The following is a 25,255-nucleotide window of genomic DNA, read 5'->3' on the forward strand; positions in this document are numbered from 1 at the left end:
TCAAAGTTTATGATACAATTCACTTTCTTCAAAAAATCCAACCACCAATAAATTCCATAATGGACGGGTGCTTTAGGATGTGTTATGTATGTAATGGTTTACTAACCTTTGTATACTATGTAATAAATTTGTTTGTTAACAACGTGCAAAGCACGTACATCTTGCTAGTCTAAATAATAACTTTAAGAAGTATACAGTACCTTAGCGCCTAACAGTCTAAAATGGGTTTCATCCCTGCAATAAGGATTAAGTAGCCCACCCTCCTACAAAACAGAGTTAATTTAATGATAACAATAAAATATAAAAATTAATGTCTCAAGTATTATATAATTTATTAATACTTTTTTTAATTAAGACCCTCCCCCATGATTTATTAAATTATCTTAGGCATCTTTTATATTTCCTAAAGGACCATTTCCCATTTCTGCACTTTGAACTCGTGAAATACCAATATCATGTAAATTCACATAACCAAGGTTTGCATCACATCTCTTAGTGAGGCAAATGACCTTTAGTTCCTCCTCTAAAAGATGGAACCTTGCCATAAATTTTAATCCCGCATTTACGTCACATCTCATAAAGATGGAATAATGCGTCATAAAATATCATATGAATCCACATATCCAAGGTTTACGTCACATCTCTTAGTAAGGCAAAAGACATTTAGTTCCTCCCCTAAAAGATGGAACCTTGTTATAAATTTAAATCTCACATTTACGTCACATCTCACAATGATGGAATGCGTCATAAAACATATCCAAACCCGCATTTACGTCACATCTCACAAGAATGGAATGCGTCAAAACATCAAATATATCCAACCCGCATTCACGTCACATCTCCTAGAGATGGAATGCGTAATCATCATATCATAAGTATGGGAAATGTCCATCTTATTCTAATATTGTCATAATTTTTCTAATGATTTCACATTCATATAATATATGTGTTATACAAAACAAAATAAATTTCCACGAACAACAATACTTTCCAGGCAATATTTCTTATAACATACTCCCAAGAGTGACAGTTTGCACAAACTCAATCAATTACCATGCTTATATTCAAATAAACCAAGGTTACACTTTTTATGTAAATATATTAATTTCAGGCAGTAGCAAATCATGCACAATGATCATAAACAACAATCCATTAAATAGATTAACCATTTTCCATTCATTCACAACTTTATCCAAAATTAATAGTCTCGTATTTCAATGCCTCGACTGACATCCCACCGTCAGATGGCCCTACAATATTAATGGGTATGATTACTGTGTGTTGTAAATATGCAGATCAAATTTGAGGAAGATCTATATGTGGTCATCATTCATCTATGCCTAAATGTATGACTGCGCAGTGCAGTTTTCTGGCGTAGTATACTCTACGACTAGTCATGCTTATGCGTGCCTCGACAGAAACGCCACCGTTGGATCTGTCTAATATTTATATATGTCAGATTTCAATGTATCAGGTAACTAAGGATTAAATTTGAAAAACATCGAGTAAAGGAAGATCGCCATCTAAACAGAATTAAAAGACTGCGCAGACAAGTTTTCTAAAATGATGTTTACTATTAACTGTTCATCTTCTTCACAAAACTCTATATAGTTCATTAATGGCTTTATACTCCCAATATACAATCCATATGATCACACATAACAAACAAAATATCCTATTTCTATGGAAACAAATATATATATATATATATATTAAATCTATAAGATGTAAATAACTATGAATATCAATAGTGCGGTGGCCCAATACTTTGCATTCCTCTTTTCTCTTTTTTTTCTTCTCTTTTATTTTCTTCTTCTTCTTCAGTAGGGGTTTTCTTTTGTTTTGAAAACGTGGGAGAGAAAGAAAAAGTTAGCTACGTGAGTTATCCTTCATAACTATCCCACATTTCTCTCCTAGTTTTGCTAAACCAAGATTTTTATTTTCTATATTTTCAAAATTTCCAAAAAATTATATCAATAAATAATAATACCACAATTAATTAGATAAATAAAAACGGGGTTTTACATCTTACCTCAATACAAATAGCAAACACGTCCGTAAACGCTATAAAATAATAAAGACCAACATTGCACAAACAAATTATACTCTAAGATTACCCATACCTATAACTTGTCAAGCATATAACAACCTATAGCATCTCTGGGAAGATCTTGTGCATTAGAAAAAATCTCATGACATCATGACAATCCGTACTAGTTGCAAACCTAGCTAAAGCATCTGCGACGCAGTTGCCCTCTCTGAAGACATGAATAAATGAAGCATTCAAAAAACTCACCAATTGAAGAACCGCTAACCATGATTTTCTTAGAAAACAAGGGGGGCCTTTCCCTCCATAGAACCAACCCAAAATTATTTGAGAATCTACCTCACTCCACTATTAGTAGTCTAAAGTTTCGTTGTAGACAAATCTTCAAACCCTCCAACACAGCAAAAATCTTAGCCTTTGTATTAGAACCATGTCCAAAAGAAAAACCAAAAGCTTCACAAAATAAACCAATATGATCCCTTATTATTCCCCCTCCACATCTACCAAGATTATTGTCATGAGATGACCTATCAGAATTGAGTTAAAAAAACTAATCGGTGGTTTTTCCCAAGTAATAAGAGTAGGACATTTACCCTCACCAATCTATCTTCCACCCCCCAAAGCTTGCAAAGTAATTTTTTCAGTAAAAGAAGAAGGTGTTTCATGATCAGAAAAATAAGAGAGTTTTCTCAACCAGTTGCAAGTTTTCTTAATCACCATCGGACAAGAAATAGGAACATTCTCATACTTCTTATTGTTGCGAGCCAACCATATTTCCCAAACAATTAGAGGAGGTGTTCTCTTCTTTAAGAAACAACTCAAAGAAGTTTTTTTGCAGTGCCCATATATACCATTGAGACATAGCTTCTTTCACAGCAACAACTCCGCTAAGATTAACTCCAAACACAAATGCAAAATAATTCCAAACCCTAGATCACTAGTTAAAAATAAATAATCAAACCCTTCTTAGCATGCATTTAAGCAACAATAAGACTTTGAAACCAATGGAATATGTATAGATTGTATTACTTCATCTACTTGCACCACTTCTTTCCAAAGTTTCCAAGCAAACACACTAATTTTTGTCAACCATATAAACTTGAAAATGCTTGATTATTGTATGCTTGACTTCTGAATGCTATTCCATGCTGATTTCGTAGTGAAAATTCCATCAAGTGATAGAGACCAAGTTCTAACATCTTGTTCGTTAGAAAGAACATAATACAACAATTCTATTTGTTTTTTCAAACCCTCCGAAATAGGAATATACAATAAACCCCAGTACCATCTTCCTCCAATGCAAACATCTCTAATAAGAATATTTTGGTTTGTATTAATATATATCCTCCATCTCCTTAATGGTACTCGAACCAACCCATTTTGTTGACAAAAAATCTGCCACTTCACCTCTACCAACAAACCAAGAAGAGTGTTGCTCCACAATATCTATCATAAACAATACTTGTTTCCAAAATTTAGAAGCAAAATATGGATTTGATCAAGGAAAGTTATCTATAAAATACTTCTCTCTGAAGTACTTGATTGGCCCATATAGAGTCCTTGGTGAGAACATTCCATGTTTTCTTCATGAAGAACACCTTTTTAACATCATCTAATGATCTCAAACCCAAACCCCCTTTAGTAGTAGGAACAACTAAAGATCCCACGCCACCCACTTGCGTTTATTTTTTCCTTCGCTTTCTCCCCAAAGAAACTCAACAAATTTTTTTTCAGCCTTTGCAAAACAACTTTCGGAACCACCAAAGACGAGATAAGGGTGAATTAGCATTGATTGTATACATGTCTAATTAAAATTAGACGTCTACCTTGAGACAACTGTTTATGCTTCCAGCCTGCTAATTTCTTCTGAACTCGCTCAATGAGCTTGTCAAAGTAACAAATCTTAAGCTTACCATATGAAATCGGCACTCCAAGATACGTAAAAGGCAGGTTACATATCGGGATTCCATAAGCAGAATTTATAATAGCTAAACAACCACTTTTGTTTTTACTAAGCAACTGGCTAGAGCACTTCTCATACTCCCCCATGAATTGCATCAAACTATCAACCGAAGACTTTGAGCCATTTACAAATACAACAAGATCATATGCATATAGTAAGTGAGTGATTCCAGTGCATCCTCTTCTAGTTTGGAACCACCCAATTTTTCCAGACCCGAAAAAATCATTGATGAAGTTAGGATAATACAATAGATATTTAAGGATGAAGTTAGCCACTATTTCTATATTGAACAAGTAAGGTTTTATATGGCTTGGTTGAAATTCCATCATAGTTTGAGCTCATTGGCTAAAATATTTTATACTGTTTAATATATTTCAAGGTCTAAATCTGTAGTGTTTTACTGTTACGCTCTTTTTGTCACCTTGTACTACTCTAAATGGATCAATGCCTAGACCATTATAAATATCTTTCCGAGCTAGTTGTTTTGATATAAAATGGGCCTCAATCAAAGCTCTGAGTCCAAAGATATGCCCGTTTGAAGTTCTGTTGACTTTTCAGCAGTTTTCCATCCGAGTTGACTTTCACTTGACTCCTTTGACTTAGGGTTTTTTAGGGCATTTTCTTTATAAATCTTAGCCTTTATCCATGATTTTCACCTAACAATCAATTTAGCTTCTTTTTACGCATAATTAACATCATTTCCTTATTTATTCAACTCCAAAACCTGAAATACTAAAAAACAAATAAATAGTGATAAACTCACATTATTAATAACATAATTGGCCTAAATAAAATGTTATTAAAAGATTTAAACTACAAGTTTTTGTACTTATCAATAAGAAACACTAGTAGTTGTTCCAACTTCCAAGTTTAATGAAAGTTTGGAAATGAGGAATACCCTATAGAAAGATTAGCAGGAAATTGGAAATCTAAATAACTATCAATTTCCAGAATTCCAAATGAACAAAAAAGCTCAAAAAACATGTGAATCTAGCAATCACTCAAAAGCACTTAAATGTAAAATCCAAAACTAAACGTCTGCTGGTGAATATTGAATGGTTTGAAATCTATGTTACTGAAACTTCCACCAAATGACAAAATCTAGCGTTAGCAATAATATTGAACTTTAGCTCATGGTAAATTTCAAACTCATCGAGCGTGCCCAAAAGGCTAGTATGTATAGTTATGGTTGTTGAGCAAGTTTTCAAAAGAGCCAGTGCGTATGCACGGACCTACTTTCTAATATATATATATTAAAGCTCCCACAAGGGGTATTTTTCGAGCTCTATTAAAATTCCACCTCATCTCCTATTAAAATAGAAATTTTTCTCCTATTTGAAAAACGGAAATCTTGTTTTACAACGGGAATTCCTCTCCTACTATAACAGGAATTATTCTCCTATTAAAACAAAGTCTATCACTTCTAATTAAAGCGGGAATCATTCTCCTATTAAAACAGAATCCCTCTCCCAATTAAAAAAATAAGTTTTTAAAACTTAATTAAAACTTTATTAAAAACAATTTGTTAGAAAATTAAAACGGGTTAGCGACTAAAATGGTAGTCCCAATTTTCTGAAAAAAATCTAAATGTTTTCAAAAGAGTCGGTGTGTATGCACGGGCCTACAAGCTAGTTAATATTAAAGCTCCCACAAGGAGTATTTTTCTAGCTCTCTTAAAATTCCACGTCATAAACTCCTATTAAAATGGGAATTCCTTTCCTATTGAAAAGACAAATTCTAACACTTCTAATTAAAATGGAAATCCTTCTTTTATTATAATGGGAATTTCTCCCCTATTGAAAAAGAAACATCTATCACTTCTAATAATTAAAACGATAATTTTTTTCCAATTAAAAATGGGATCCCTCCCCCAATTAAAAAATGGGTTTTTAAAACTTTATTAAAAAAATTTGTTGAGAAACTAAAACATATTTTTAACACTTGATTAAAACAATTTGTTAGGAAATTAAAATGGATTAGCAACGAAAACAGAAATCATGATTTGTTAGAAAATTTCTATAATTACTTGGTATTTTATCTAAGGGTAATTCGGTCATTTTATATGTTAGTTCGGGGTTACTATAGAATATTTTGTAGATTGATCTAGGTGACGGGTGTTGGTATCTAATTTTGTAAGTAATCTAGTAATTACAGTTTTAGGTAGGGGTGTTTGACACGGTAATTTCCAAAATTCATGCGAATTTATTGTTTGTAACTATTAATTGAACCCGGCTAATTACGTACTAATTGACGGGTTTAACGTGTATCATTGGCAGGGTGTTAACGTTTATTATTAGGGGGGGCTTTTCTATTATATTGGGTTGCTACACCTTTTAATTTATTGGGCCACTTCTTAAGTGTGGTTCCATATTGGGAAGTGTGGTTCCATATCGAGCTGTTATATTATTTGGGCATGTTCTATTAAACCAAGTTTGAGTTTGTTTTTATTGGGCCTCTTTTATAATTGTTAGTGGGCCTGTTAAATTATTAGACCTGCTATTATATTGGACCTATTAGATTATTGGGTATGTTTTATATGTTTGGGGCCGTATTATTAGATAGCCACGCATAGCTTATGGGGGATAAGGATGAGAAGGGGAAACACTTCCTGCTTCGGGAAAAGAGGATGCGTTGGTCACCTCTTATTGAAGATTTTGGGGATGACTCTCTCTGTCGCTCTCTGGAATAGGGGATCTTTTGGGGAAAACAGAGAAAAAGAAAATGGACGCCTCACCTTTAAAACAAATTTTTTTACCCATTACCACTTTATAGCTCAACTATCAAAATCAACACTAGCTACTAAGAGAAGGGACGTCCAGTAGTAATTAAAGGGTTGATTGTTTCTTGGTTTCACATGGGTAATTAAGTGATTAAGGACAAAGGAGGGAGAACCATTCCACTACATCCGGAATTTTTCCAGCTCCTGACGTTGGGTATCATTTAACTTCCCTTCTATCTATTTGATTATATTTTCATATGCAAATCATGACATCATATCTTTTACTTTTTGTCACAGCCCGAATTTCTAAACAATAACAAAGTGAATATTTGAAATATAAATATCTCAAACATCACTAGGTTCACTTGTTTAAAAACCCAGACTATGACGGAGGATACTACACATACAAACCCTAATAGCCATGTCCTAAAAGAAACAACTTAAAATAACATAATCCCGATAATTATCCGCAACTTCTTTATTAAGATAACATCCTTCCAAATAAAATATCAAACAAACTCTCAGAATAAAATTCCTCACTACCATGTTCTCATGCCATGAAAAAGATAAACTACGTTATTACATTCTCCCAATAAAGAATCAGACCTAAACGAAAACTAACGGACTGCTCCAAGCACGAATCCAATCACACGCCGCGGTTCCACTGCCTTCCACCTATGTTCCCAAGAACACACCCACGTTAAGCCAAACAAAAGCAAACATGGGTCAAAAAATTGAATTTGCTGGTATGAGTAGACTAAATACATATAAACATTTCAAACTTTACTTAGCCAACTAACACTTTAAATCTATCATAACCTAATCATTCTCAGCTTGGAAGACAGATAGTTCCGTCATCTCAACCGGCATAGTTTCTTCCCAAGCAAAACTTTCATTTTATTAACTTTCATTTTATTAACTCATTCTAATAACTCCTTTTAATATCTAAATAATTGAATTACACTTACCGATGTCCGCCGCTATATAAGGATAGGACCGCGTCCCTGCACAAAATATTATTAAGTCCTACCCTCCTGCAAAAGAAAGTTAGAACTTGTATATATAACATATGTAGATATTCTATATGTATTCAAAGGTAAACTCAAGCACACTCCTATAAACAAATCAATTTCTCTTGTCAATTACTCAATTACTTTTCTTATACACCCACCCTTTAGTACCTACTCCACGATTTGCACTCCACACATTTGCCAAATCACACATTCCTGTGTGCCTCTCTCCCCAATCGAATACCACAACATCATAGCCATCTCTCGGCTTTCATACACATATTTCACGTCTGCCTCTTTGGGCACAAAAACTCGTGTCATTCATGGCACATTCAATGAATATCTTAGGTCATTCCCGCCACATTCAAGGAATACCTATCATATCACTAACGGGTCATTCATGGCATATTCAATGAATGCCCCGGTCATTCCCTGCCACATTCAAGGAATACCCAATCCTACATTCTCGTTACACTCAAGGAATACAACTAACCCGCAAAGGCTAATACCTTAGTTCCTCTTTAGGGCCAATCCACCTAAATCCGGTCATTCATGGCACATTCAATGAATACCCGGGTCATTCATGGCACATTCAATGAATACCCTTATATAATACTAACGGGCCATTTATGGCACATTCAATAAATGCCCACCTAACATATGACTTCATCAGTCATAAATTCAATTCCAAAACTTGAGGCGTGGAGAGTTCTAAAAGGGTGCGGTAAGTTTTGTTTACGATTTATTGTACTTTATTGCATAGATTATTTCGAGAAACGTAGGAATATCTTGATTCAATTATTTTTGGTTTACGCTATTATTTATTTCATGAATGTATAAGTGTCATAACGTTGTGTATCGCAAAAGATCGAAAAATCACAAAGCAAGAAATACACGTACACAAGTATATTTATAAAGGTCCTAGCCTAAGTCAAACATGCTAATAGTCCTAGACTTATCCTAATAGACCGAATCATAATTTTTTTTAAAAGTCAAATTTTGGGTCAACTGGTCAAAGTCAACCCTGGTCAAAGTCAACAGTCAATAAATAACATTAGTCAACCCGGCCTAAACTCCAAAAACCCAAAAGCCCAAATCCTAAGGCCCATAGTCTAATCTTAAAAGTCAAATTTTTAAAATCAAAAACTAAAAAGATATTAGCCCACGATTTTGGCCCAAGCCCAAAATCGTTTTTGCTACTGTTCATCTCCTTCACTCCTTCATTCTCCAGCCACCACCGACCACCACAACGGCCACCACCGGCCATCCATGACAGAAAAACCAGCGGTTTTGATCCTCACAAAAACCCCCACCTACCTATACCATCAAATCATGATTCTGTTATACTGAAGAAAATTCGAACGACGCCATTAAAGGTTTATCCAAGCTTCAATCACCCTCTCTCCAGCCCCCACTCCACCGCAACACATCCACCACAACCCAACAACACTTTCCCAACAAAAACCCAAACAACAACACCAATTCAAACAAGAAAACGCAGATCGGTTTGATTAGGTTTGGTCGCCATTGAAGCTCCTCCGGAGCTTCAGCAGCCCACCTCGCGACACCAACACTCATCTATCACCAACACATCCTAACAGTTCCCCTCACAACCACAATAGTCCAGCTCACAAAAAAAACATATAATCATAATGATTTCTTGATTTAACTTAAGCCGCCATTGATGCTATGTTCCGAGTTCCGGCAGATTCAATTTAGAGTTTAGTTATTAACCAATTCCCTATGCTAACATATATCCAAATTCCATAGCTACACAAGAGGAGAGAAAGATAGAATAGCGGCAGAAAAACGAAACTATATCAAAACACAGTATAAACACTGCCCCTTTTTTTTGTATCTAACAAATAACGAGAAATTTATATAAAAAACGAAAAGTATCTACTCACTGTTATAAACCGAACAGCCCGAACAGCTCCCCGAAATCGAAACCCCGAAAGCCCGACGTCTACTGTCACGCAAAAGATAATCTTCCTCGTTCAAAACTTTTTCAGTAAAACTTTCCCCTTTTTTTTTTATAAACCCTCACTGTGTTTTTTTACTAAAACTCTCGTTTTGTTTTTCCCTAAAAACTCTACGTGAGAAACCCCTATTTTCTAGTTTTTAAAACCTCCCCGAAAAACAAGGGTTTTAAACCTATCTACTTACTTACGGGCTTTTATCCAAAAACTACTGGATATTTATCTCTGTTATTTATTTACATTATTATTATTATTAATAATATTAATATTATTATAGGAAAAGCCAATAAAAGACGGGGTGTTATACTTTTGGTCATTTTTTTTACTAGTAGAATTCATGATGTAATTTGCTGATCTTTGGATCACACTAAATGCCTTGTAAACATTTACCCTTTTTGTGTGTTAAATGGTCATTTCTATGCAAAGTTATCATATATTCACAAGCCAAGCCACGCGTAATTTATTGTTTATTTTTCTCGCGTAATTATATTTTGGCTAGTTTAAATAAAAATAAGTTAATATTCTTTTATTGGTATTGAGAGTTGTTTGTTTGATTGAGTATTTGGGAAACCTTGAAAGATTAGAAAGTGACGTACATATACACTGATTCAAGGTTGAGAATCGGTTAGTGGATGTTATATGATTAGAATTGGAGTGAGGAGCCCATACCGCCTTCCTCATCGGAATGGCTTAATCCAATCCCATAGATCATGTCACAGCCCGAATTTCTAAACAATTAAAAAAATGAATATTTGAAATATAAATATCTCAAACATCACTTGGTTCAATTGTCTAAAAACCCAGGCTATGATGGGGTGGATACAACACATGTCAAAACCTAAAACCCACATCATAAAAGAATCTTAACAACAAAAATAATCTCCAAAATTCTCTTTATTTCTTTAAAAAAAAAATCTATCTTCCGTCCAAATAAACATCAAACCACTCTAAGAATAACAGGTCTTCAACATCGTATTTTCATGTCATATGAAAATGTAAACTACGTTATTACATCCTTCCAATAAGAATCAGACCTAAAAGAAAACTAACGGACTGCTCCAGGCAAGAATCCCAAATCAAACGCCATGGTTCCACTGCCTTCCACCTATGTTCCCAAGAACACACCCACGTTGCCAAAACAAAGCAAACATGGGTCAGCAAAATGGAATTTGCTGGTATGAGTAGACTAATCACATATAACATTATCATACTTTAATTATCCAAACAATCACGTTATATCTTCCCATAACTTAATCATTCTCAGCTTGGAAGACAAGTAGTTCCGTCATTTCAACCGGCATAGTTTCTTCCCAAGCAAAACTTCCATTTTATTAACTCATTCTAATAACTCGTTTTAATATCCAAACCATTGAATTAAAACTTACCGATATCCACTGCTGTATAAGGATAGGACCGCGTCCCTGCACAAAATGTTATTAAGTCCTACCCTCCTGCAAAAGAAAGTTAGAACTTCTATATAACATATGTAGATATTATATTAGGTATTCAAAAGTAAACCCAAATACTCGCATAATCAAAGAATACAACTAACCCGCTAGGCGAATACCTTAGTTCCTCTCTAGGGTCAAACAAAACAATTCATGGCACATTCAATGAATGACACATTCATGGCACATTCAATCAATACCCATATATAACGCTAACGGGCCATTTATGACACATTCAATAAATGCCCACCTAACATATGACATCAACAGTCATAAAACTAAATTCCAAAACTTGAGGCGTGGAGAGTTCTAAAAGAGTGCGGTAAATTGTTTACGCATTATTGCACTTTATTACATATATTATTTCAGAGAACGAAGGAATATCTTGATTTATGTATTTTTGGTTACGCGTTATTAATATACCAATGTCTAAGTGTCATAGCGTTGTATAACATAAAAATTGAAATATCACATAGTAGTTAATACACATACACACGTATATTTAAAGGTCTTAGCCTAAAGCCAAGCATGCTCATAGCCCTAGACCTATCCTAATAGCCCAAATCATAATCCGAGTTAAAATGTCAAAATTGGGTTAACTGGTCAAAGTCAACCATAGTCAAAAGTCAACTCTGGTCAAAGTCAAAGTCAACCTACCAAGGGTCAACAGCAGTCAACCAACCCCAAACTCCTCTAACCCAAAAGCCCAAAGTCAAAGGCCCAAAGTCTAATACAAAAATCCAAATTTGAAAATCTAAACTAAAGCCCATAACTGAGTTCGGCCCAAGCCCAACTACAAACCAAAAACGCACTGTTCATCTCCTTCCTCCCTCACAGCCTCCACCACCACCAAAACGCGCCGGCCACCACCATCTCCCTTCTCCCTCATATCGGTTTGACTTCTTTTGAAAAACCAAACCACTTTAATAAACGCCAAAACCTCAACTCTTGAATTTAACATCTCGCCCAAAACTAGATCTGAGACAGAATTCCCGCCACCATTAATGCCATTTCCAAGCTTTTCTTAAGCTTTAATAGCACCTATTAACAGCACCCATCCCAATCACAGTTTGATAATTCAATAGCATACACCACACAACAACAAAAAGCGTTCGAATAGTTTCTTCGAGGATGGGCGTGCGCCCATTAATGGTCGCTTGGAGCTTTCCACGGCTCACTCAAACCTCCCCACAAATCTACACTCAATCCTCGCGACAAATCAATTCAAGATACAACCCAAAACAACTACCATACAAATTCAATACCACAATAAAAGAGTTCAAACGAAATCCTAGATCGATTTCTGGCTGTTGGGCATACTTCTATTAATGAAGACACAAAAACTTACCAATACCATTTCATAGTCTCGCAAATCAATATGATTAACATGTTTATCAATTCGACAGAAAACAACAACGGAAGAATATACAGAACAAAAATACTAAGTGGAAAACTAAGTTTTTCTTCGTACCATAAAACTGTAAAACTCAAGGTGAGGTGAAATAGAAAAAAAATATGACTACTCACAGTTATAAACCGAACAGCTTTCCTTAAGCAGAAAACCCCCAAAGATCAAAGTCGACCATCATCATGGCTTAAACCGGACGATCTTTCTTGTTCAAACCTCCCTTTTTTTTCTCTCAGTAAAACTCTCCTTTTTTTTTTCTCAAACTCTCGTTTTGTTTTTCCCTAAAAACTCTACGTGAGAAACCCCTATTTTCTAGTTTTTATTTAACTTCTCAAAAAAATAAGGATAACTCTTATCTAGTTATTTACGGGCTTTTATCCATAACTACTAGATATCCTATCTCTATTTTATCTATTACATTATTATTATTATTATTATTATTATCTTTATTATTATTAGGAAAAATAAAATAAAAGACGGGGTGTTATAGATCATTACCCCAATAGGAGAACTAAGATTGGCTTGATCCCTTTATGGGTACATAGGCAGCCACCCAGCTCAGCCGCTTCCATAGGAAAACCCCCACCCCTTGTAGTAAGGAAATCGGTTGCTCAAGTTATTTTATTATATTACTGGTTAATTCTAGTACAATTTAAGTACATACATGTTAAGCATGAGATAAATATTTTGATTATTGATTAATATTGAATACTAACATTTTTCTTGAGATTATGTTAATCGATGCACGTACGAGGATTTAATAAGAAAACGGTAAGTTTTATTAAGCAACTAAAGGTACGTGTTAACCTTGTCTTTTGTATTTAATTTCATTTCAAGTTGATTATTATATCTTGACTACGTATCCAACGTTGAGTGTTGGAGTATTTTCACAGGGATGAACAGGTGCTCCCATAAGACAAGAAAAGGCGTACGTGCAAGTTAAGAATCTGCAGGTGCCGACTAGCAAAGTCGGTGTAAAATCTTTGGGTGATGATACCAAAGGTCTGGGGCTCGAACCCCGCTAGCATCAAAGAGTTACTGATCTCATTTAAAACAAGCTTGCCAATAAAAAAAATAAAATAAAAACAATTTAACGTGAATGAAGCACACTCTGATTGATACAATGGTTACTTTACCTATTCATTTTATTTTCAAATTGATTCATTTTAAGTTGTTTTGTAATAATTTAGTTATAATGTGATTGTTTTTAATTATGAATCCATATTAGAGTGCATCAATTAATTAGAAATTATAAAGTTAATTAGTGTCCCAAGTGTGAAAGACCAATCTAGGGTAAAACATCGGTTTCGGGGTGCTACAACTACTTGATTTAACTGGCATTTGTTGAAATGGTTAAGTAGCTGATTCCACGATTCAATATATCTTTTAGTAGTTGTGTTTACGGCTAAGATTTTATTATATTAAATGGAAGCATATTATTTGATTTTCAGGTTATGACATGTTTTAAATTTATGAAATGTTGGAAATATAGAGGAATTTTGCCGATTTTTTTTTAGAGTGCGATGTTCAGAGGTTGTTTTATATTTTAGTTCTAGTTTGGACTCGTGTGAGTCAACCCCGCTCACGTCTTGGTTTTTTAGATTGTTGAATATTTGGATCAAACTCTTTTATCTGAATATTCAATTGTCTGAAAAATTAGGGCGCTACAATTTCTATATATATAGTTATGATTGTTGAACAAGTTTTTAAAAGAGTCGGTATGCATGGGTCTACTTTATATTATTAATATTAAAGCTCCTACAAATGATATTTTTCTAGCTCTCTTAAAATTTCACGTCATCAACTCCTATTAAAAGATAAATTCCTCTCCTATTGAAAAAAGAAATTATATCACTTGTAATTAAAACGAAATCATTCTCCTATTATAATGAGAATTTCTCTCCTATTGAAAATGAAAAATCTACCACTTCTAATTAAAATGGGAATATTTCTCCTATTAAAAACGGGAATCACACTTCTAAATTAAAACGGATCCCTCTCCCAATTAAAAAATGGGTTTTTAAAACTTAATTAAAATAATTTGTTGAGAAATTAAAACGGGTTTTTAAGACTTGATTAAAACAATTTGTTATGAAATTAAAATGGGTTAGCGACAAAAATAGGAATAATCATGATTTGTTAGAAAATTTCTATATGTATAGTTATGATTGGTGAGTAAGTTTTTAAAAGAGTCAGTGTGTATGCACGGGTCTACTTTCTAGTCTTAATATTAAAGCTCGCACAAAGAGTATTTTTCGAGCTCTATTAAAATTCCATGTTATATCCTATTAAAACGGAAATTCCTCCCCTATTAAAAAAAGAAATTATAGTCACTTCTAATTAAAATGGAAATCCTTCTTCTATTAAAATGGGAATTCCTCTCCTATTGAAAAGGAAAAATCTAGCATATATAATTAAACGAGAATATTTCTCCTATTAAAATGGGAATCACACTTTTAAATTAAATCAACTATTAAAACGGGATTCCTCTCCTAATTAAAAAACGGATTTTTAAAACTTAATTAAAACATTTTGTTAGTAAATTAAAACGGGTTAGTGACGAAAACAGGAATCACAATTTGTTAGAAGGTGCACTTTCTAGTCTTTATTATTATCATTATTATTATTATAAAAAATAGATGAAAAAAAATAAATTAAATAAAATTTGTTGAGTTACCCAAAATATTGCATAATGTTATGGACACAATGTGATGGACTGCAGGGTGTAGGGTCGCCCCTGGGCCTATGTTGTCTAAGCATATGTATAGGGCCCCAAATATAAACTGAAATTAAAGCCCCATTCTACGTAAAACAACCCACTATAATGACTAAAAACCCAACAAACATCCATTGCTAAAGCCCTTTCAGAGTTTCAATAACAAATAGGCCTATTTTTAGAGAAATTGAATAGGGCCGAAGGAAAGTCAAGGTTGTCCTTGTGCAGGCGCTAATGAATTTGATATTATAAGGAGATAGGGTTTGCTATTTAAAAGAGACTAGCGGCATAAAATATATTGCGCTTTCCGCTCTTCTCTGTAAAATATATATATATATATATATCAATAAAAAATTATATGGAATGGGGTATGCTACCAGTCTACCAAGCTGTTTTAAGTATAGTTAAAAAAAATTAATGTGCTTAAACAATATTACGAAAATTGGAGTGATAAAAATATGTACTTAAGTTTACACCTCCTACCTACCCTCCACATTTGAGCCACTAGGGTTTTACACTGTCACCTAGTGGTCACCTGAGAAAGTTTACGAATTCGATTTTTAAGTACATGATCATAAAACAAGAAGTATTTTCGCATTAAAACAATTCTAGAGGTTGCGGTTTTTTAGAAATTACTCACAAAACCAAATCCCACGTTTTAATAACCTACATACCCAATGTTTTAATTAAAATCAGGGCCCAAAATATCGCCGAGATATCCGATATCTCGCCGATATATCTCGGTAAATTGGTACACCGATATCGATTTTTCCGAGATATATCCACCGAATATTGAACCCCTTTTTTTCGAGATATATCGAATTTCCGATATGAAAGTTTATATCGCCGAGATAATCGATATTTCCATATCGGTTGACTTTTGACCAATTGTTAATAATTTAATATTGAAATTTCCGAAATATCCTATATATCCGGGATATATCGGCGAGAGATCCGAGATATCCGAGATATATCGGGGTGAGATATCCGATATTTTAGAAACTTTAGAAACCAAAAGAAACATGTTAATATCCGATATATCCGATATATCTCGAATAACAAATATATTAACCGATATCGAAATTTTGGGCCTTGATTAAAATAACCCTCCGACAAAATAAGTTGGCCCAACCATTTTTTATTTTTTGAAAATCCCCCTTCTCTATAAAAAAAACAAAAGATAAAGTAGAGTTCGGCGAGTTCTCTCTTTGAGAAAATAAGTTCTCTTCAAGACAAAGCAAAAGTAGCGCTATTTTTGCTTCTTGTATTCATAGCTTTCGTGTGAGCTTCCAAAGCTAAAGGTTCAGAGTTCAAACCAACTGATTAGTAATGAGTGTAGATTATCAGATTATCTACATGCAATCCTAGGCTTATTTATTCTCGCACTTCATTTTAATGGTGCTCGTGTTGCTAAGTCAGTCGATCAGTATGTGAATTGGGAGAAACAATAATTCACCATTACTTTTAAAATTGTTTAGACAAATTCTTTTGTACATTGAGTAGGATTTGGGAATGCAGGTGGTGTGATCGTAATCATTCAATTATTAATTCTTATGAGACCACAAACTTGATTCTACCAAATTATGTTCCAACTCGTTACTTCAGAATTTAGAAGCGGAAGCAATCAGGTTGAATTCTTTACATTGGCTGTATGCCTGTATCAACATCAATTTTACCAATTAAAAGTATTTACATTCAATTCGTCATTAGTACCAAAAAAAATTAAAATCTTAGAACTTCATGGAGAACTTTTATTCTGAGAAGTAAACTTTCCTCGAAATTAAATAGGAGCCTTATTTTTTCTTCTCAGTTTTATTTGGCGGTTATTTCAAAAATCAAAATGACTAGGCCAAGCCCAACCCAAGTCAACAGTCAAAATTAGTCCACTCAATTCCCACCTCCTTCAAATAAACCCACCACAAATCCAAGATAGCAAAAAAAAAATCCACTTCCATTTTTATCATAATCAATAAAAATGGTGGCGCTTCCATTTCCAACACTAACAGTTTCCACTACAAAGCCAAATCTTCTTCCTCAAACCATAAAGTCCAAACCATCTTCTTCATTTTCCTTCAAACCCATTTCTTCTCTAACTCCAACGTCCTCAAATGCACCATCAAATTCTGGTAATAAAATGAAGTTTAATGAGTTTGGCATTGGGCTACTAGCTGCTTCTTTAGTGTTTGTTATGCCTTTAGAAGCAAATGCAACTAGAATTGAGTATTATGCAACTGTTAGTGAAAAGTCTTGTGAACTTAACTTTGTTAAAACTGGACTTGGCTATTGTGATGTTGGCGTTGGTACTGGTAAAGAAGCTACTCGTGGTGAACTAATTAATGTGAGTTTCAATTTTAACACTGACTCATTTTTTTTGTTCTTTGTAATGCACAAGGCCGCAGAGCGACTTTGGTTCACTATATTAGTAGCATTTATATAAAGTTTATTTATTTATCTTCATGATATGCAGGTTCACTACACTGCAAGGTTTGCGGATGGCACGGTCTTTGACAGCAGTTATAAACGAGGAAGACCGCTCACTATGCGCATTGGTGTTGGCAAGGTATTATGAATTGTTTCTACTTGCGAAGTTGGTTTATTGTCCGTCCTTTCTGTAAATAATACTTATTTATCTATTGATGTCATTAAAAAGAAAGAGTCCTCATTATTAGTTTATTATATTATTACATATTTACATCACAATGGTGATTGTTAGATGATGAAAAAATAAATATGTTAATTATGTGTGTATATCGCATCTAGTCATGCGGAAAACAACATGGAGAGTAGCCAGACTGCCAAAGTATATGAACTTATTGCAGACCCTTTTGAAAACGATGATGTCAACCTTTGATAAGCCAACCTTCAAGGTGATATAGGAAAGAATTAGATACAGGTCCAGAATCTTTAATTAGTGATTTGGTCACTTAGTCATGGTTGAAGTTACTTAACTTTGTATCGATCTCCACTTCTCATTGTGCATCAACCATTTCAAAATGCTCCACTGGCACTGATATGATATACTATCCTTGAAACCATTTTCTCTTATTTTATTTTATGATTGAGTCAATTGTATCCCCTGTACAGGTCACTAAAGGATTGGATCAAGGGATTGGAGGGGGAGAAGGCGTACCTCCAATGCTTGTTGGTATATTTTGAGAACCAACAATAGCTGTTTTTTTTTTAATTGACGTACTTCCTACTTGCCTAATTTTTCATCTTAAATCTGGAAATTATGTCAAATGTCGTATACTATGCAGGGGGGAAACGGAAACTTCAGATTCCTCCAGAGTTAGCATATGGACCAGAACCCGCAGGCTGCTTTCGAGGTAAAGCTCCAATAAGTTCAGTTCTAAATTCTAGATCCCTCTATAATAATTCTATCGTTTCTCTAGTAAGTCTCACTTTGAACATATAGCCTTCATTACTACTACAATCCTCTATTGGGCTTATCCAATATGATATAGAGATTTATTGATAGATCGCTCGACTTCAATCACTGTCTCATTTTGCAATGAACCATTTGAGACACAATATATCTGATTGTTGTTTATGCACCATTAAAGTGCTGAAATTGGAAGTTTTTCTTAAACTTGGAAGTTGTTTAGTTTTGTTTTCATAATGCAACTATTCTAAATATATACAGGTTGATTATACCATGTACGACATTATTAAATTATACATCTAAGATCCAATGATATTCACCCTTTTCATAATTTATCTTCTTCTTAGGTAATTTTCCAAGAACTTGACCATTCTCATTTCTTTTGCTTTTCTTCCCAGGAAATGTCAAAATACTTTTTTTATCAATATTCCAATATTGTAATTTGTAACATACTTCTTTGATATAGGTGACTGCAACATTCCTGCCAATGCGACTCTTCTCTATGACATTAGCTTTGTTAGTATTTACAAGTGAAGTGCCAACTGGACTAGGACGTATGTGCACGATATTGAGTAGCTGAGAAGGCCATGAAATTTATGGAACTGTGAGCTTTCTTTTACCCTACTATTTTATTCTGGTAATATTTTATATTGTTCTAAGGATCAACATTTTTTCATGCTTTCATTAGAGTCTAAGGTCCATTAGAAATTCTCATAATGTTTTTTTTTTTTTTTTTTTTTTTTTTTCGATAATATAAATTCTCATAATGTTATACATATGCGTATTATCCCAGGACATGACAATATGAGATTATATATGCAAGATAGTGGTATTTCATATTCAGATGTATGGGCTGGTACAGTTTAGACAAACCAAATGCCATCAATAAATACACTAGGAAAGGAAAAGAAATGTAATAACTGCTAACTGTCTCGTACGAACCCACACTATTTGAATTAATATATGAGGGTCCTATGTTAACAAGTCCACAATCCCTGTGAATGGGAAACTACAAAAGCTCTGACCAACCCTATTATCATCTAAAACTCTTCCATTAGAAAAACTAGAACGTTAGATGAAATTTTTACAATGCTGGGAGAAGGCTATATATATACTATATAGTATATCAGCCGAGAAAAACAAATGTATAAATAGTAAACCTTTCTGCTCTGATAGTCGGCCATGTTTACATTATAAAGCAAGAATTTGGGTTTTCATCACTGAACAGAGTAATATAGGGATCTTCCTGGTTGATCATTGTGCTGGTGCCAGTGGTTTCAACATTCCTGACATAACCAGGTGGTGCCTTCTTGTCATAAACTTGAGCCATGTAAGGATGCACCACAAGATTGTAAGGGACATATGGCCAAATCTCAGCTTTTTTCCCTGTTGACTTTACCTTCTTTAGCACTTTATTTGCATCGATGTACCCGTTTATAGTCACCTTCTGCTGTTTCCTGTTTATGTGCACAGCTTTAACTCCTGCAGAAGACAAATAACATCTCAAATTATTAGATTTCATCAACGTATTACTATATTCTCAGTAACCAAATTGAGTGAAAGAAGTTGAGCCATATACCTTTCATAGAAGAGAGGGCTTTCTTAACTCTAAGTTCACACCCATCACAATCCATCCTAACCTTGAGCTCCACAGTCTGAAAGAATCTATTTCTCTTGGTTTTACTTTTATGACTATTGTGTAGTAAAGCAGAAAAATATTCCATGGTTCTGCCAATTCCCATCTTGTGTTTCTTCTAATTATACTGCATAGAAGATAATTCGCAGAAGCTTTTCTAGTTGAGAAAGCCACAAGGTGACCTTATTTAAAGTTGAGAGTTATGTACTGAACAAACAAAATCCCCAAACTAGGACTATATGGTATGAAGGATTACAAAGAAAGACTACAGCGGAAATGAGAATGAAAAAAAATGTAGCAGTTATGAGTAATAACAAGGGAAGGACTGACAATAGAAGAGCTACTTTGGATGAATAATTATGAAGAAGATCAATAATAAGAGTAGTGACACAAAGCAGTGAGTTGGGTAGGAAAATGCAAAATTTCTGAGGTACTTTATATAGAAACCCTGCAGCTGCAAGAAGCTTCTTTCTTTGCTTTGGATTCCTTTCTTGCCTCCAAAACAGAAAGCTTTAAACACCAGTAACTTCACCTTTACTTGCTCTCTAGTTTTCCTTAAAAAGAAACGTTTTCTATATGTGCAGATTGTGGAACTTTAGAGTTTAAACTTTGAAGTGACAAAGTAAAAGTGGAAAGAGAAAAGGTGGTGGCCAACCATAAAGCAGAAAAGAGAGCTATTTATATATGATTCATGCCATGAACCTTGTTCAAAAGGTCCCAAAAGAGAATTTGGTATCTATAATTTGCTTGTTAAAGAAAGAAAAGCAATGCAAGTATGTTTGATGTTTCTATGCGTTAACATGCAGAAAAGCTAGTTAAACAGTAATGTGTTAGCATTACTGCTTGTCAAAGAGACTTCAGTTGAAAGTAAAAAAGCAAAGGGTTGTCATCCAATATAATGGAATCAATTTGATTATTCGTAAGTTAAATTAGGATGGCATCAGCGGCAACCACGTTGCAGACTTGCAGTTAATAGGAGTAAAGAGGCGACGTATAATGAGCTGAAAGATACATGTTAGAAGAGGTTATACATACAACTGGTTTGTTGGCTTCTTATTTAGTTTGAAGGGTGTGGGGCAGTGGGGGGTTCCATAACCTATAGAGTCCAACGTGGTGCAATTGCTTGTATTTACATACATTATTTTTAAGAGGGATATAACACTCATTACTTCTTTAGTTCTTCATTGTATATGGCAATCCATCTTCTTCTTATTATTATTTTTCTATTTTTTTTTTCGCTGAACCACACACAAGCAACCCATCTTCTGGAATTCAAGCTGCTTGAAATTTTTGATATTATATTCTTCTTGCTCGAGAATCGAGATTACCATGTATGACGAGAAGTTTGGAGAAAACTTCATTTTTTTCATTGCTGATTTAGTCATTGTATATAAAACTTCTAGTGAACTTCCCAGATACAAGTGCCAACAAGGGAGTGCAGCTAAACAAAAGGTCAAAACAATAGTAGAATCATAAACCGTCGTTATTCCTAAAAAAAATAGAAAATCCAGAATTAACTTACTATAGGTTCATCTCCTAGTGTAATCGAGTCTATCATATACAACTTTACAAGTCACTCAAAACATATTTCTTTTGTTCCCTTGTAACACTATTTTTAATTAGGGAGGGGTTCTAGGGACATATTTTATCTTAACACTTAAACAAATTCAAAATTGTTAGGGTATTTACAAGTTTTGGATTAGCCTAATTTGTTATAGATATGATATCCTAATTATTCTAAACATTGTCACAAATAATAAAAAAAAATCAAAAAATTCCAAACAATGTAGTTAACAATTTACAAAATTTGGCTAATTGTAGACCGTTCATTTTCACCATTTTTGATATTATATTTGGTAAATTTAGAATTTTTTTTATTTTTTTGATTATTTGTGACAATGTTTAGAATAGTTAGGAAATCATATCTACAAAAAATTAGCCTAATCCAAAACTTAGAAATGCCCTAACGATTTTGAGTTTGTTTACAGATAAGATATGTCCCTAACCCTTTTAATTAATATAAAATCACCTTTAGAAGAAAAAAATATATATAAAATTTCATTGGAAGTTTTTTTTCAATTTTAAACGTTTTATCTTATTAAGTAGAGATTAGAAAATTAGAGCTGAAGTCGACCATTTAAAACTTCCAAAGAATGTGAAAATTCACTGCTTAAATCCTGCCACATGTTCAAGTAAAAAAATAATTTTCCAAGTGTGTCAAACCTTGCTGATCAATAGAATGTCTTGTGGGGCACTAGGGATTGAGTTGACGGTGGTTTTGTGGAAAGCAAAAACACATTCAAAGAAAGAATTTTACGAGCTAGATACGACAGATTAGCTTCTATGACAGGTAGTGAAAAGATGGTTGAGGAGGTTCTTATGAAGTCTCCATGTTAAGTTTGAATCGTCATTTAAAAAAAAGTCTTTCAAAGTTGCTTTCGAATTCTTGGATACCTACTTAAAAAGTGTGACTTCTAAAAGATACGCACAAAGTGGATGTGGGTACTGTACTACTACAACTATGGGGAAAGGATACTTGAGAAGCAAGCCTTTTGGAAAGTTGCAAAATCAGTGTCAACCCCATTTTGAAGAGATCGGATCACCTGATGTAATCTCAGTCTTGGATTTTTTTTTTTTTTGGTGGTAAGCAGTTTTGGTAATTTATTCACAAGTCACAACACATCTCCTTCATCTTTATGGTCCAGAAAATTGTACATGCATCTTAAAAACAGTTGGATTGTAAAATTATTATTAGTATCTCATTTTATTTTTCCTTTTCTTTTAGGTGTAGAAACACATGAAAATATTGATTCTTCGGTAATCGATGTATGGGCTGATGGGCGGGGTGCGCGTAGGGGATACCAGCACAGATGAAACCGTTCCAGAAAGCATTGTATACATAAAACTGTTGATATCAGTTTCGTGACCACCTACATCTTCCAATATATTATAAGAGCCTATTCTGGAGCCTAATGTCCACAACTCCACATCCACTAAAAGTTTTGTTATAACGCTGTACACAAATAAGAAAACAGCACTGACCAACCACAAAAGTAAACCAGATGTTATCGATATTACAATTATTACAGGGGGCAAATAAAATCATCTACATGATAGAGCAGCAGGAATTCGGGTTGTCATCACTAAACATGGCGATGTAAGGGTCTTCATGATTCATCATGGTACTGGTACCAGTGGTTTCAATTTTCCTAACATAACCAGGTGGTGCTTTCTAACACAAATAAGAAAACAGCACTGACCAACCACAGAAGTAAACCAGATGTTATTGATATTACAATTATTAATTATTACTACAAAGGGGAACAAATAAAATCATCTACATGATAGAGCAGGAATTCGGGTTGTCATCACTAAACATGGCGATGTAAGGGTCTTCATGATTCATCATGGTACTGCTACCAGTGGTTTCAATTTTCCTAACATAACCAGGTGGTGCTTTCTTGTCATAAACTTGAGCAACATAAGGTTGAACTACAAGGTTGTAAGGGACATAAGGCCATATCTCAGATTTCTTTCCTGTTGACTGTGCCTTTTTTAGGACTCTCTTTGCATCAACATACCCAGTTACAGTCACCTTCTGTTGTTTTCTGTTTATGTCCACAGATTTAACTCCTGCACAATACAAGAACATTATGATCATTTCTAGCACACTAAGAATAAATGACTTTATATATGTAGAAGTAATAGACACTAACCAAATACATTTTAAGGGGTTAAGTAGTAGAGATACCTTTCAGTGAAGAGAGGGTTTTCTTAACTTTAAGCTCACACCCATCACAGTCCATACTGACCTTAAGTTCCACAGTCTGCAATAGTTTATTTTTCTTGCTCTTTTTATGGTTACTGCTTAGCAAACTAGAAAGATACTCCAAAGTTCCTGCAACACCCATATGTACGTTGTCTTTCTTCTAAAGAAGCTTTGATCAGAGAGCAATTATATGACTGGCAAAAATTACAAGGTTGGCCTAAGATTTGATGTTTTTGAACTGAAATTCAACGACTAGTACAAGACTACTTATTACAAATAGTACACCAAGCCTTTTTTTCCTAACAAAGAACGAAGAGAACGAAAAGAGCGAGAGAAAGCGTGATGGGCTGACAAGATTTATATATGGTCTAGGGATGTATTTATAGGAACAACTGAGGAGAGGCCAGAAATGAGCAAAATTGAATAGTTAACAGTCTTAACACCTTCTGTATAGTTGTAAATCAAATAAATAGAATTAGACCTAATAGTGAACATGCACCACAAAATCCAATAATCGAGGTATGAAAAATATCTGGGTGCAGTTTAAATAACCTATATATGCATGAGTTCACCTAGAAACAAATGCGACCAGTTTATTTCTCTACAGTGGGTGTTCTTTAGTTGCCTCCAAAACAAAAAACTGTAAAGGTTATCATACACCCTCCATTGAGACCTACTTTACAAATTAAATTTTTATATGTTTGCCTTTATTAGTTTAAATTATCAAAATAAATGAAAAGGTATTGCCGACCATAAAAAGCAGTAGAAAACAATGCCACGCAAATCTAATTCAATTATCATACGAACCACCTACACAAAATCCAAAACAAAGTATGTTTTTAAAACGTATCTAGTTTGTTTGTTAAACACAGAATACCTTGAGCAATACTAGTTTTGGAGACTCGTTGAAAATTGAAAGAAGATGTCACCCAATGGTGTTATGAATCATATTATATTATGGTGAATTAGTGATGTCATGGGCAAATATCGTCAAATGATATTTCAGGTTTTAATTTTGTTTTAAACATTGAGATATCCGCATAAGGGCCGATATCTCTTTATAAGTTGAGCGGGAAATAAGAAAAGGAAATGGAGGAAAAAGAAGAATGGACACGTGGCATGAGTTGATTGGCTCAGCGCTATTTGAAAAGACTATACAAAGACTGAAAGAGAAGAAG

The 25,255-nt window shown here is 34.0% G+C and overlaps 3 protein-coding genes across 5 annotated transcripts; 1 reads left to right on the forward strand and 2 right to left on the reverse strand.

Moving 5' to 3' along the window:
• Window positions 1-17,215: 17,215 nt before the first annotated feature.
• On the forward strand, window positions 17,216-23,275 carry PNSL4 (FK506-binding protein 16-2). 3 transcript variants are annotated; one of them, XM_086607175.1, is made up of 6 exons: window positions 17,216-17,628; window positions 17,758-17,850; window positions 18,375-18,435; window positions 18,548-18,616; window positions 19,139-19,276; window positions 23,094-23,275. In XM_086607175.1, the coding sequence occupies exons 1-5, from the start codon at window positions 17,266-17,268 to the stop codon at window positions 19,204-19,206; spliced, it is 654 nt and encodes a 217-aa protein (XP_086463301.1). In that variant the 5' UTR covers window positions 17,216-17,265; the 3' UTR covers window positions 19,207-19,276; window positions 23,094-23,275. The 3 variants fall into 3 exon arrangements, with proteins under 3 accessions (XP_086463301.1, XP_086463300.1, XP_086463302.1); XM_086607174.1 differs by lacking the exon at window positions 23,094-23,275 and adding an exon at window positions 20,893-21,484; XM_086607176.1 differs by lacking the exon at window positions 23,094-23,275 and adding an exon at window positions 21,115-21,484.
• Window positions 19,706-20,792, reverse strand: LOC147502331 (heavy metal-associated isoprenylated plant protein 23-like). Its single transcript, XM_086607178.1, has 2 exons — window positions 20,252-20,792; window positions 19,706-20,154 (listed from the first exon to the last, which is right to left on the reverse strand). The coding sequence occupies exons 1-2, from the start codon at window positions 20,412-20,414 to the stop codon at window positions 19,859-19,861; spliced, it is 459 nt and encodes a 152-aa protein (XP_086463304.1). The 5' UTR covers window positions 20,415-20,792; the 3' UTR covers window positions 19,706-19,858.
• Window positions 23,276-23,278: 3 nt separating the features above from the next.
• LOC147502332 (heavy metal-associated isoprenylated plant protein 23-like) lies at window positions 23,279-24,429 on the reverse strand. The gene is made up of 2 exons (XM_086607177.1): window positions 24,060-24,429; window positions 23,279-23,941 (listed from the first exon to the last, which is right to left on the reverse strand). The coding sequence occupies exons 1-2, from the start codon at window positions 24,217-24,219 to the stop codon at window positions 23,646-23,648; spliced, it is 456 nt and encodes a 151-aa protein (XP_086463303.1). The 5' UTR covers window positions 24,220-24,429; the 3' UTR covers window positions 23,279-23,645.
• Between the last annotated feature and the right edge of the window lie 826 nt (window positions 24,430-25,255).

The sequence above is a fragment of the Coptis chinensis genome, chromosome 4 (genome assembly GCF_015680905.1).
Source record: "Coptis chinensis isolate HL-2020 chromosome 4, ASM1568090v1, whole genome shotgun sequence".
Lineage (NCBI taxonomy): Eukaryota > Viridiplantae > Streptophyta > Magnoliopsida > Ranunculales > Ranunculaceae > Coptis > Coptis chinensis.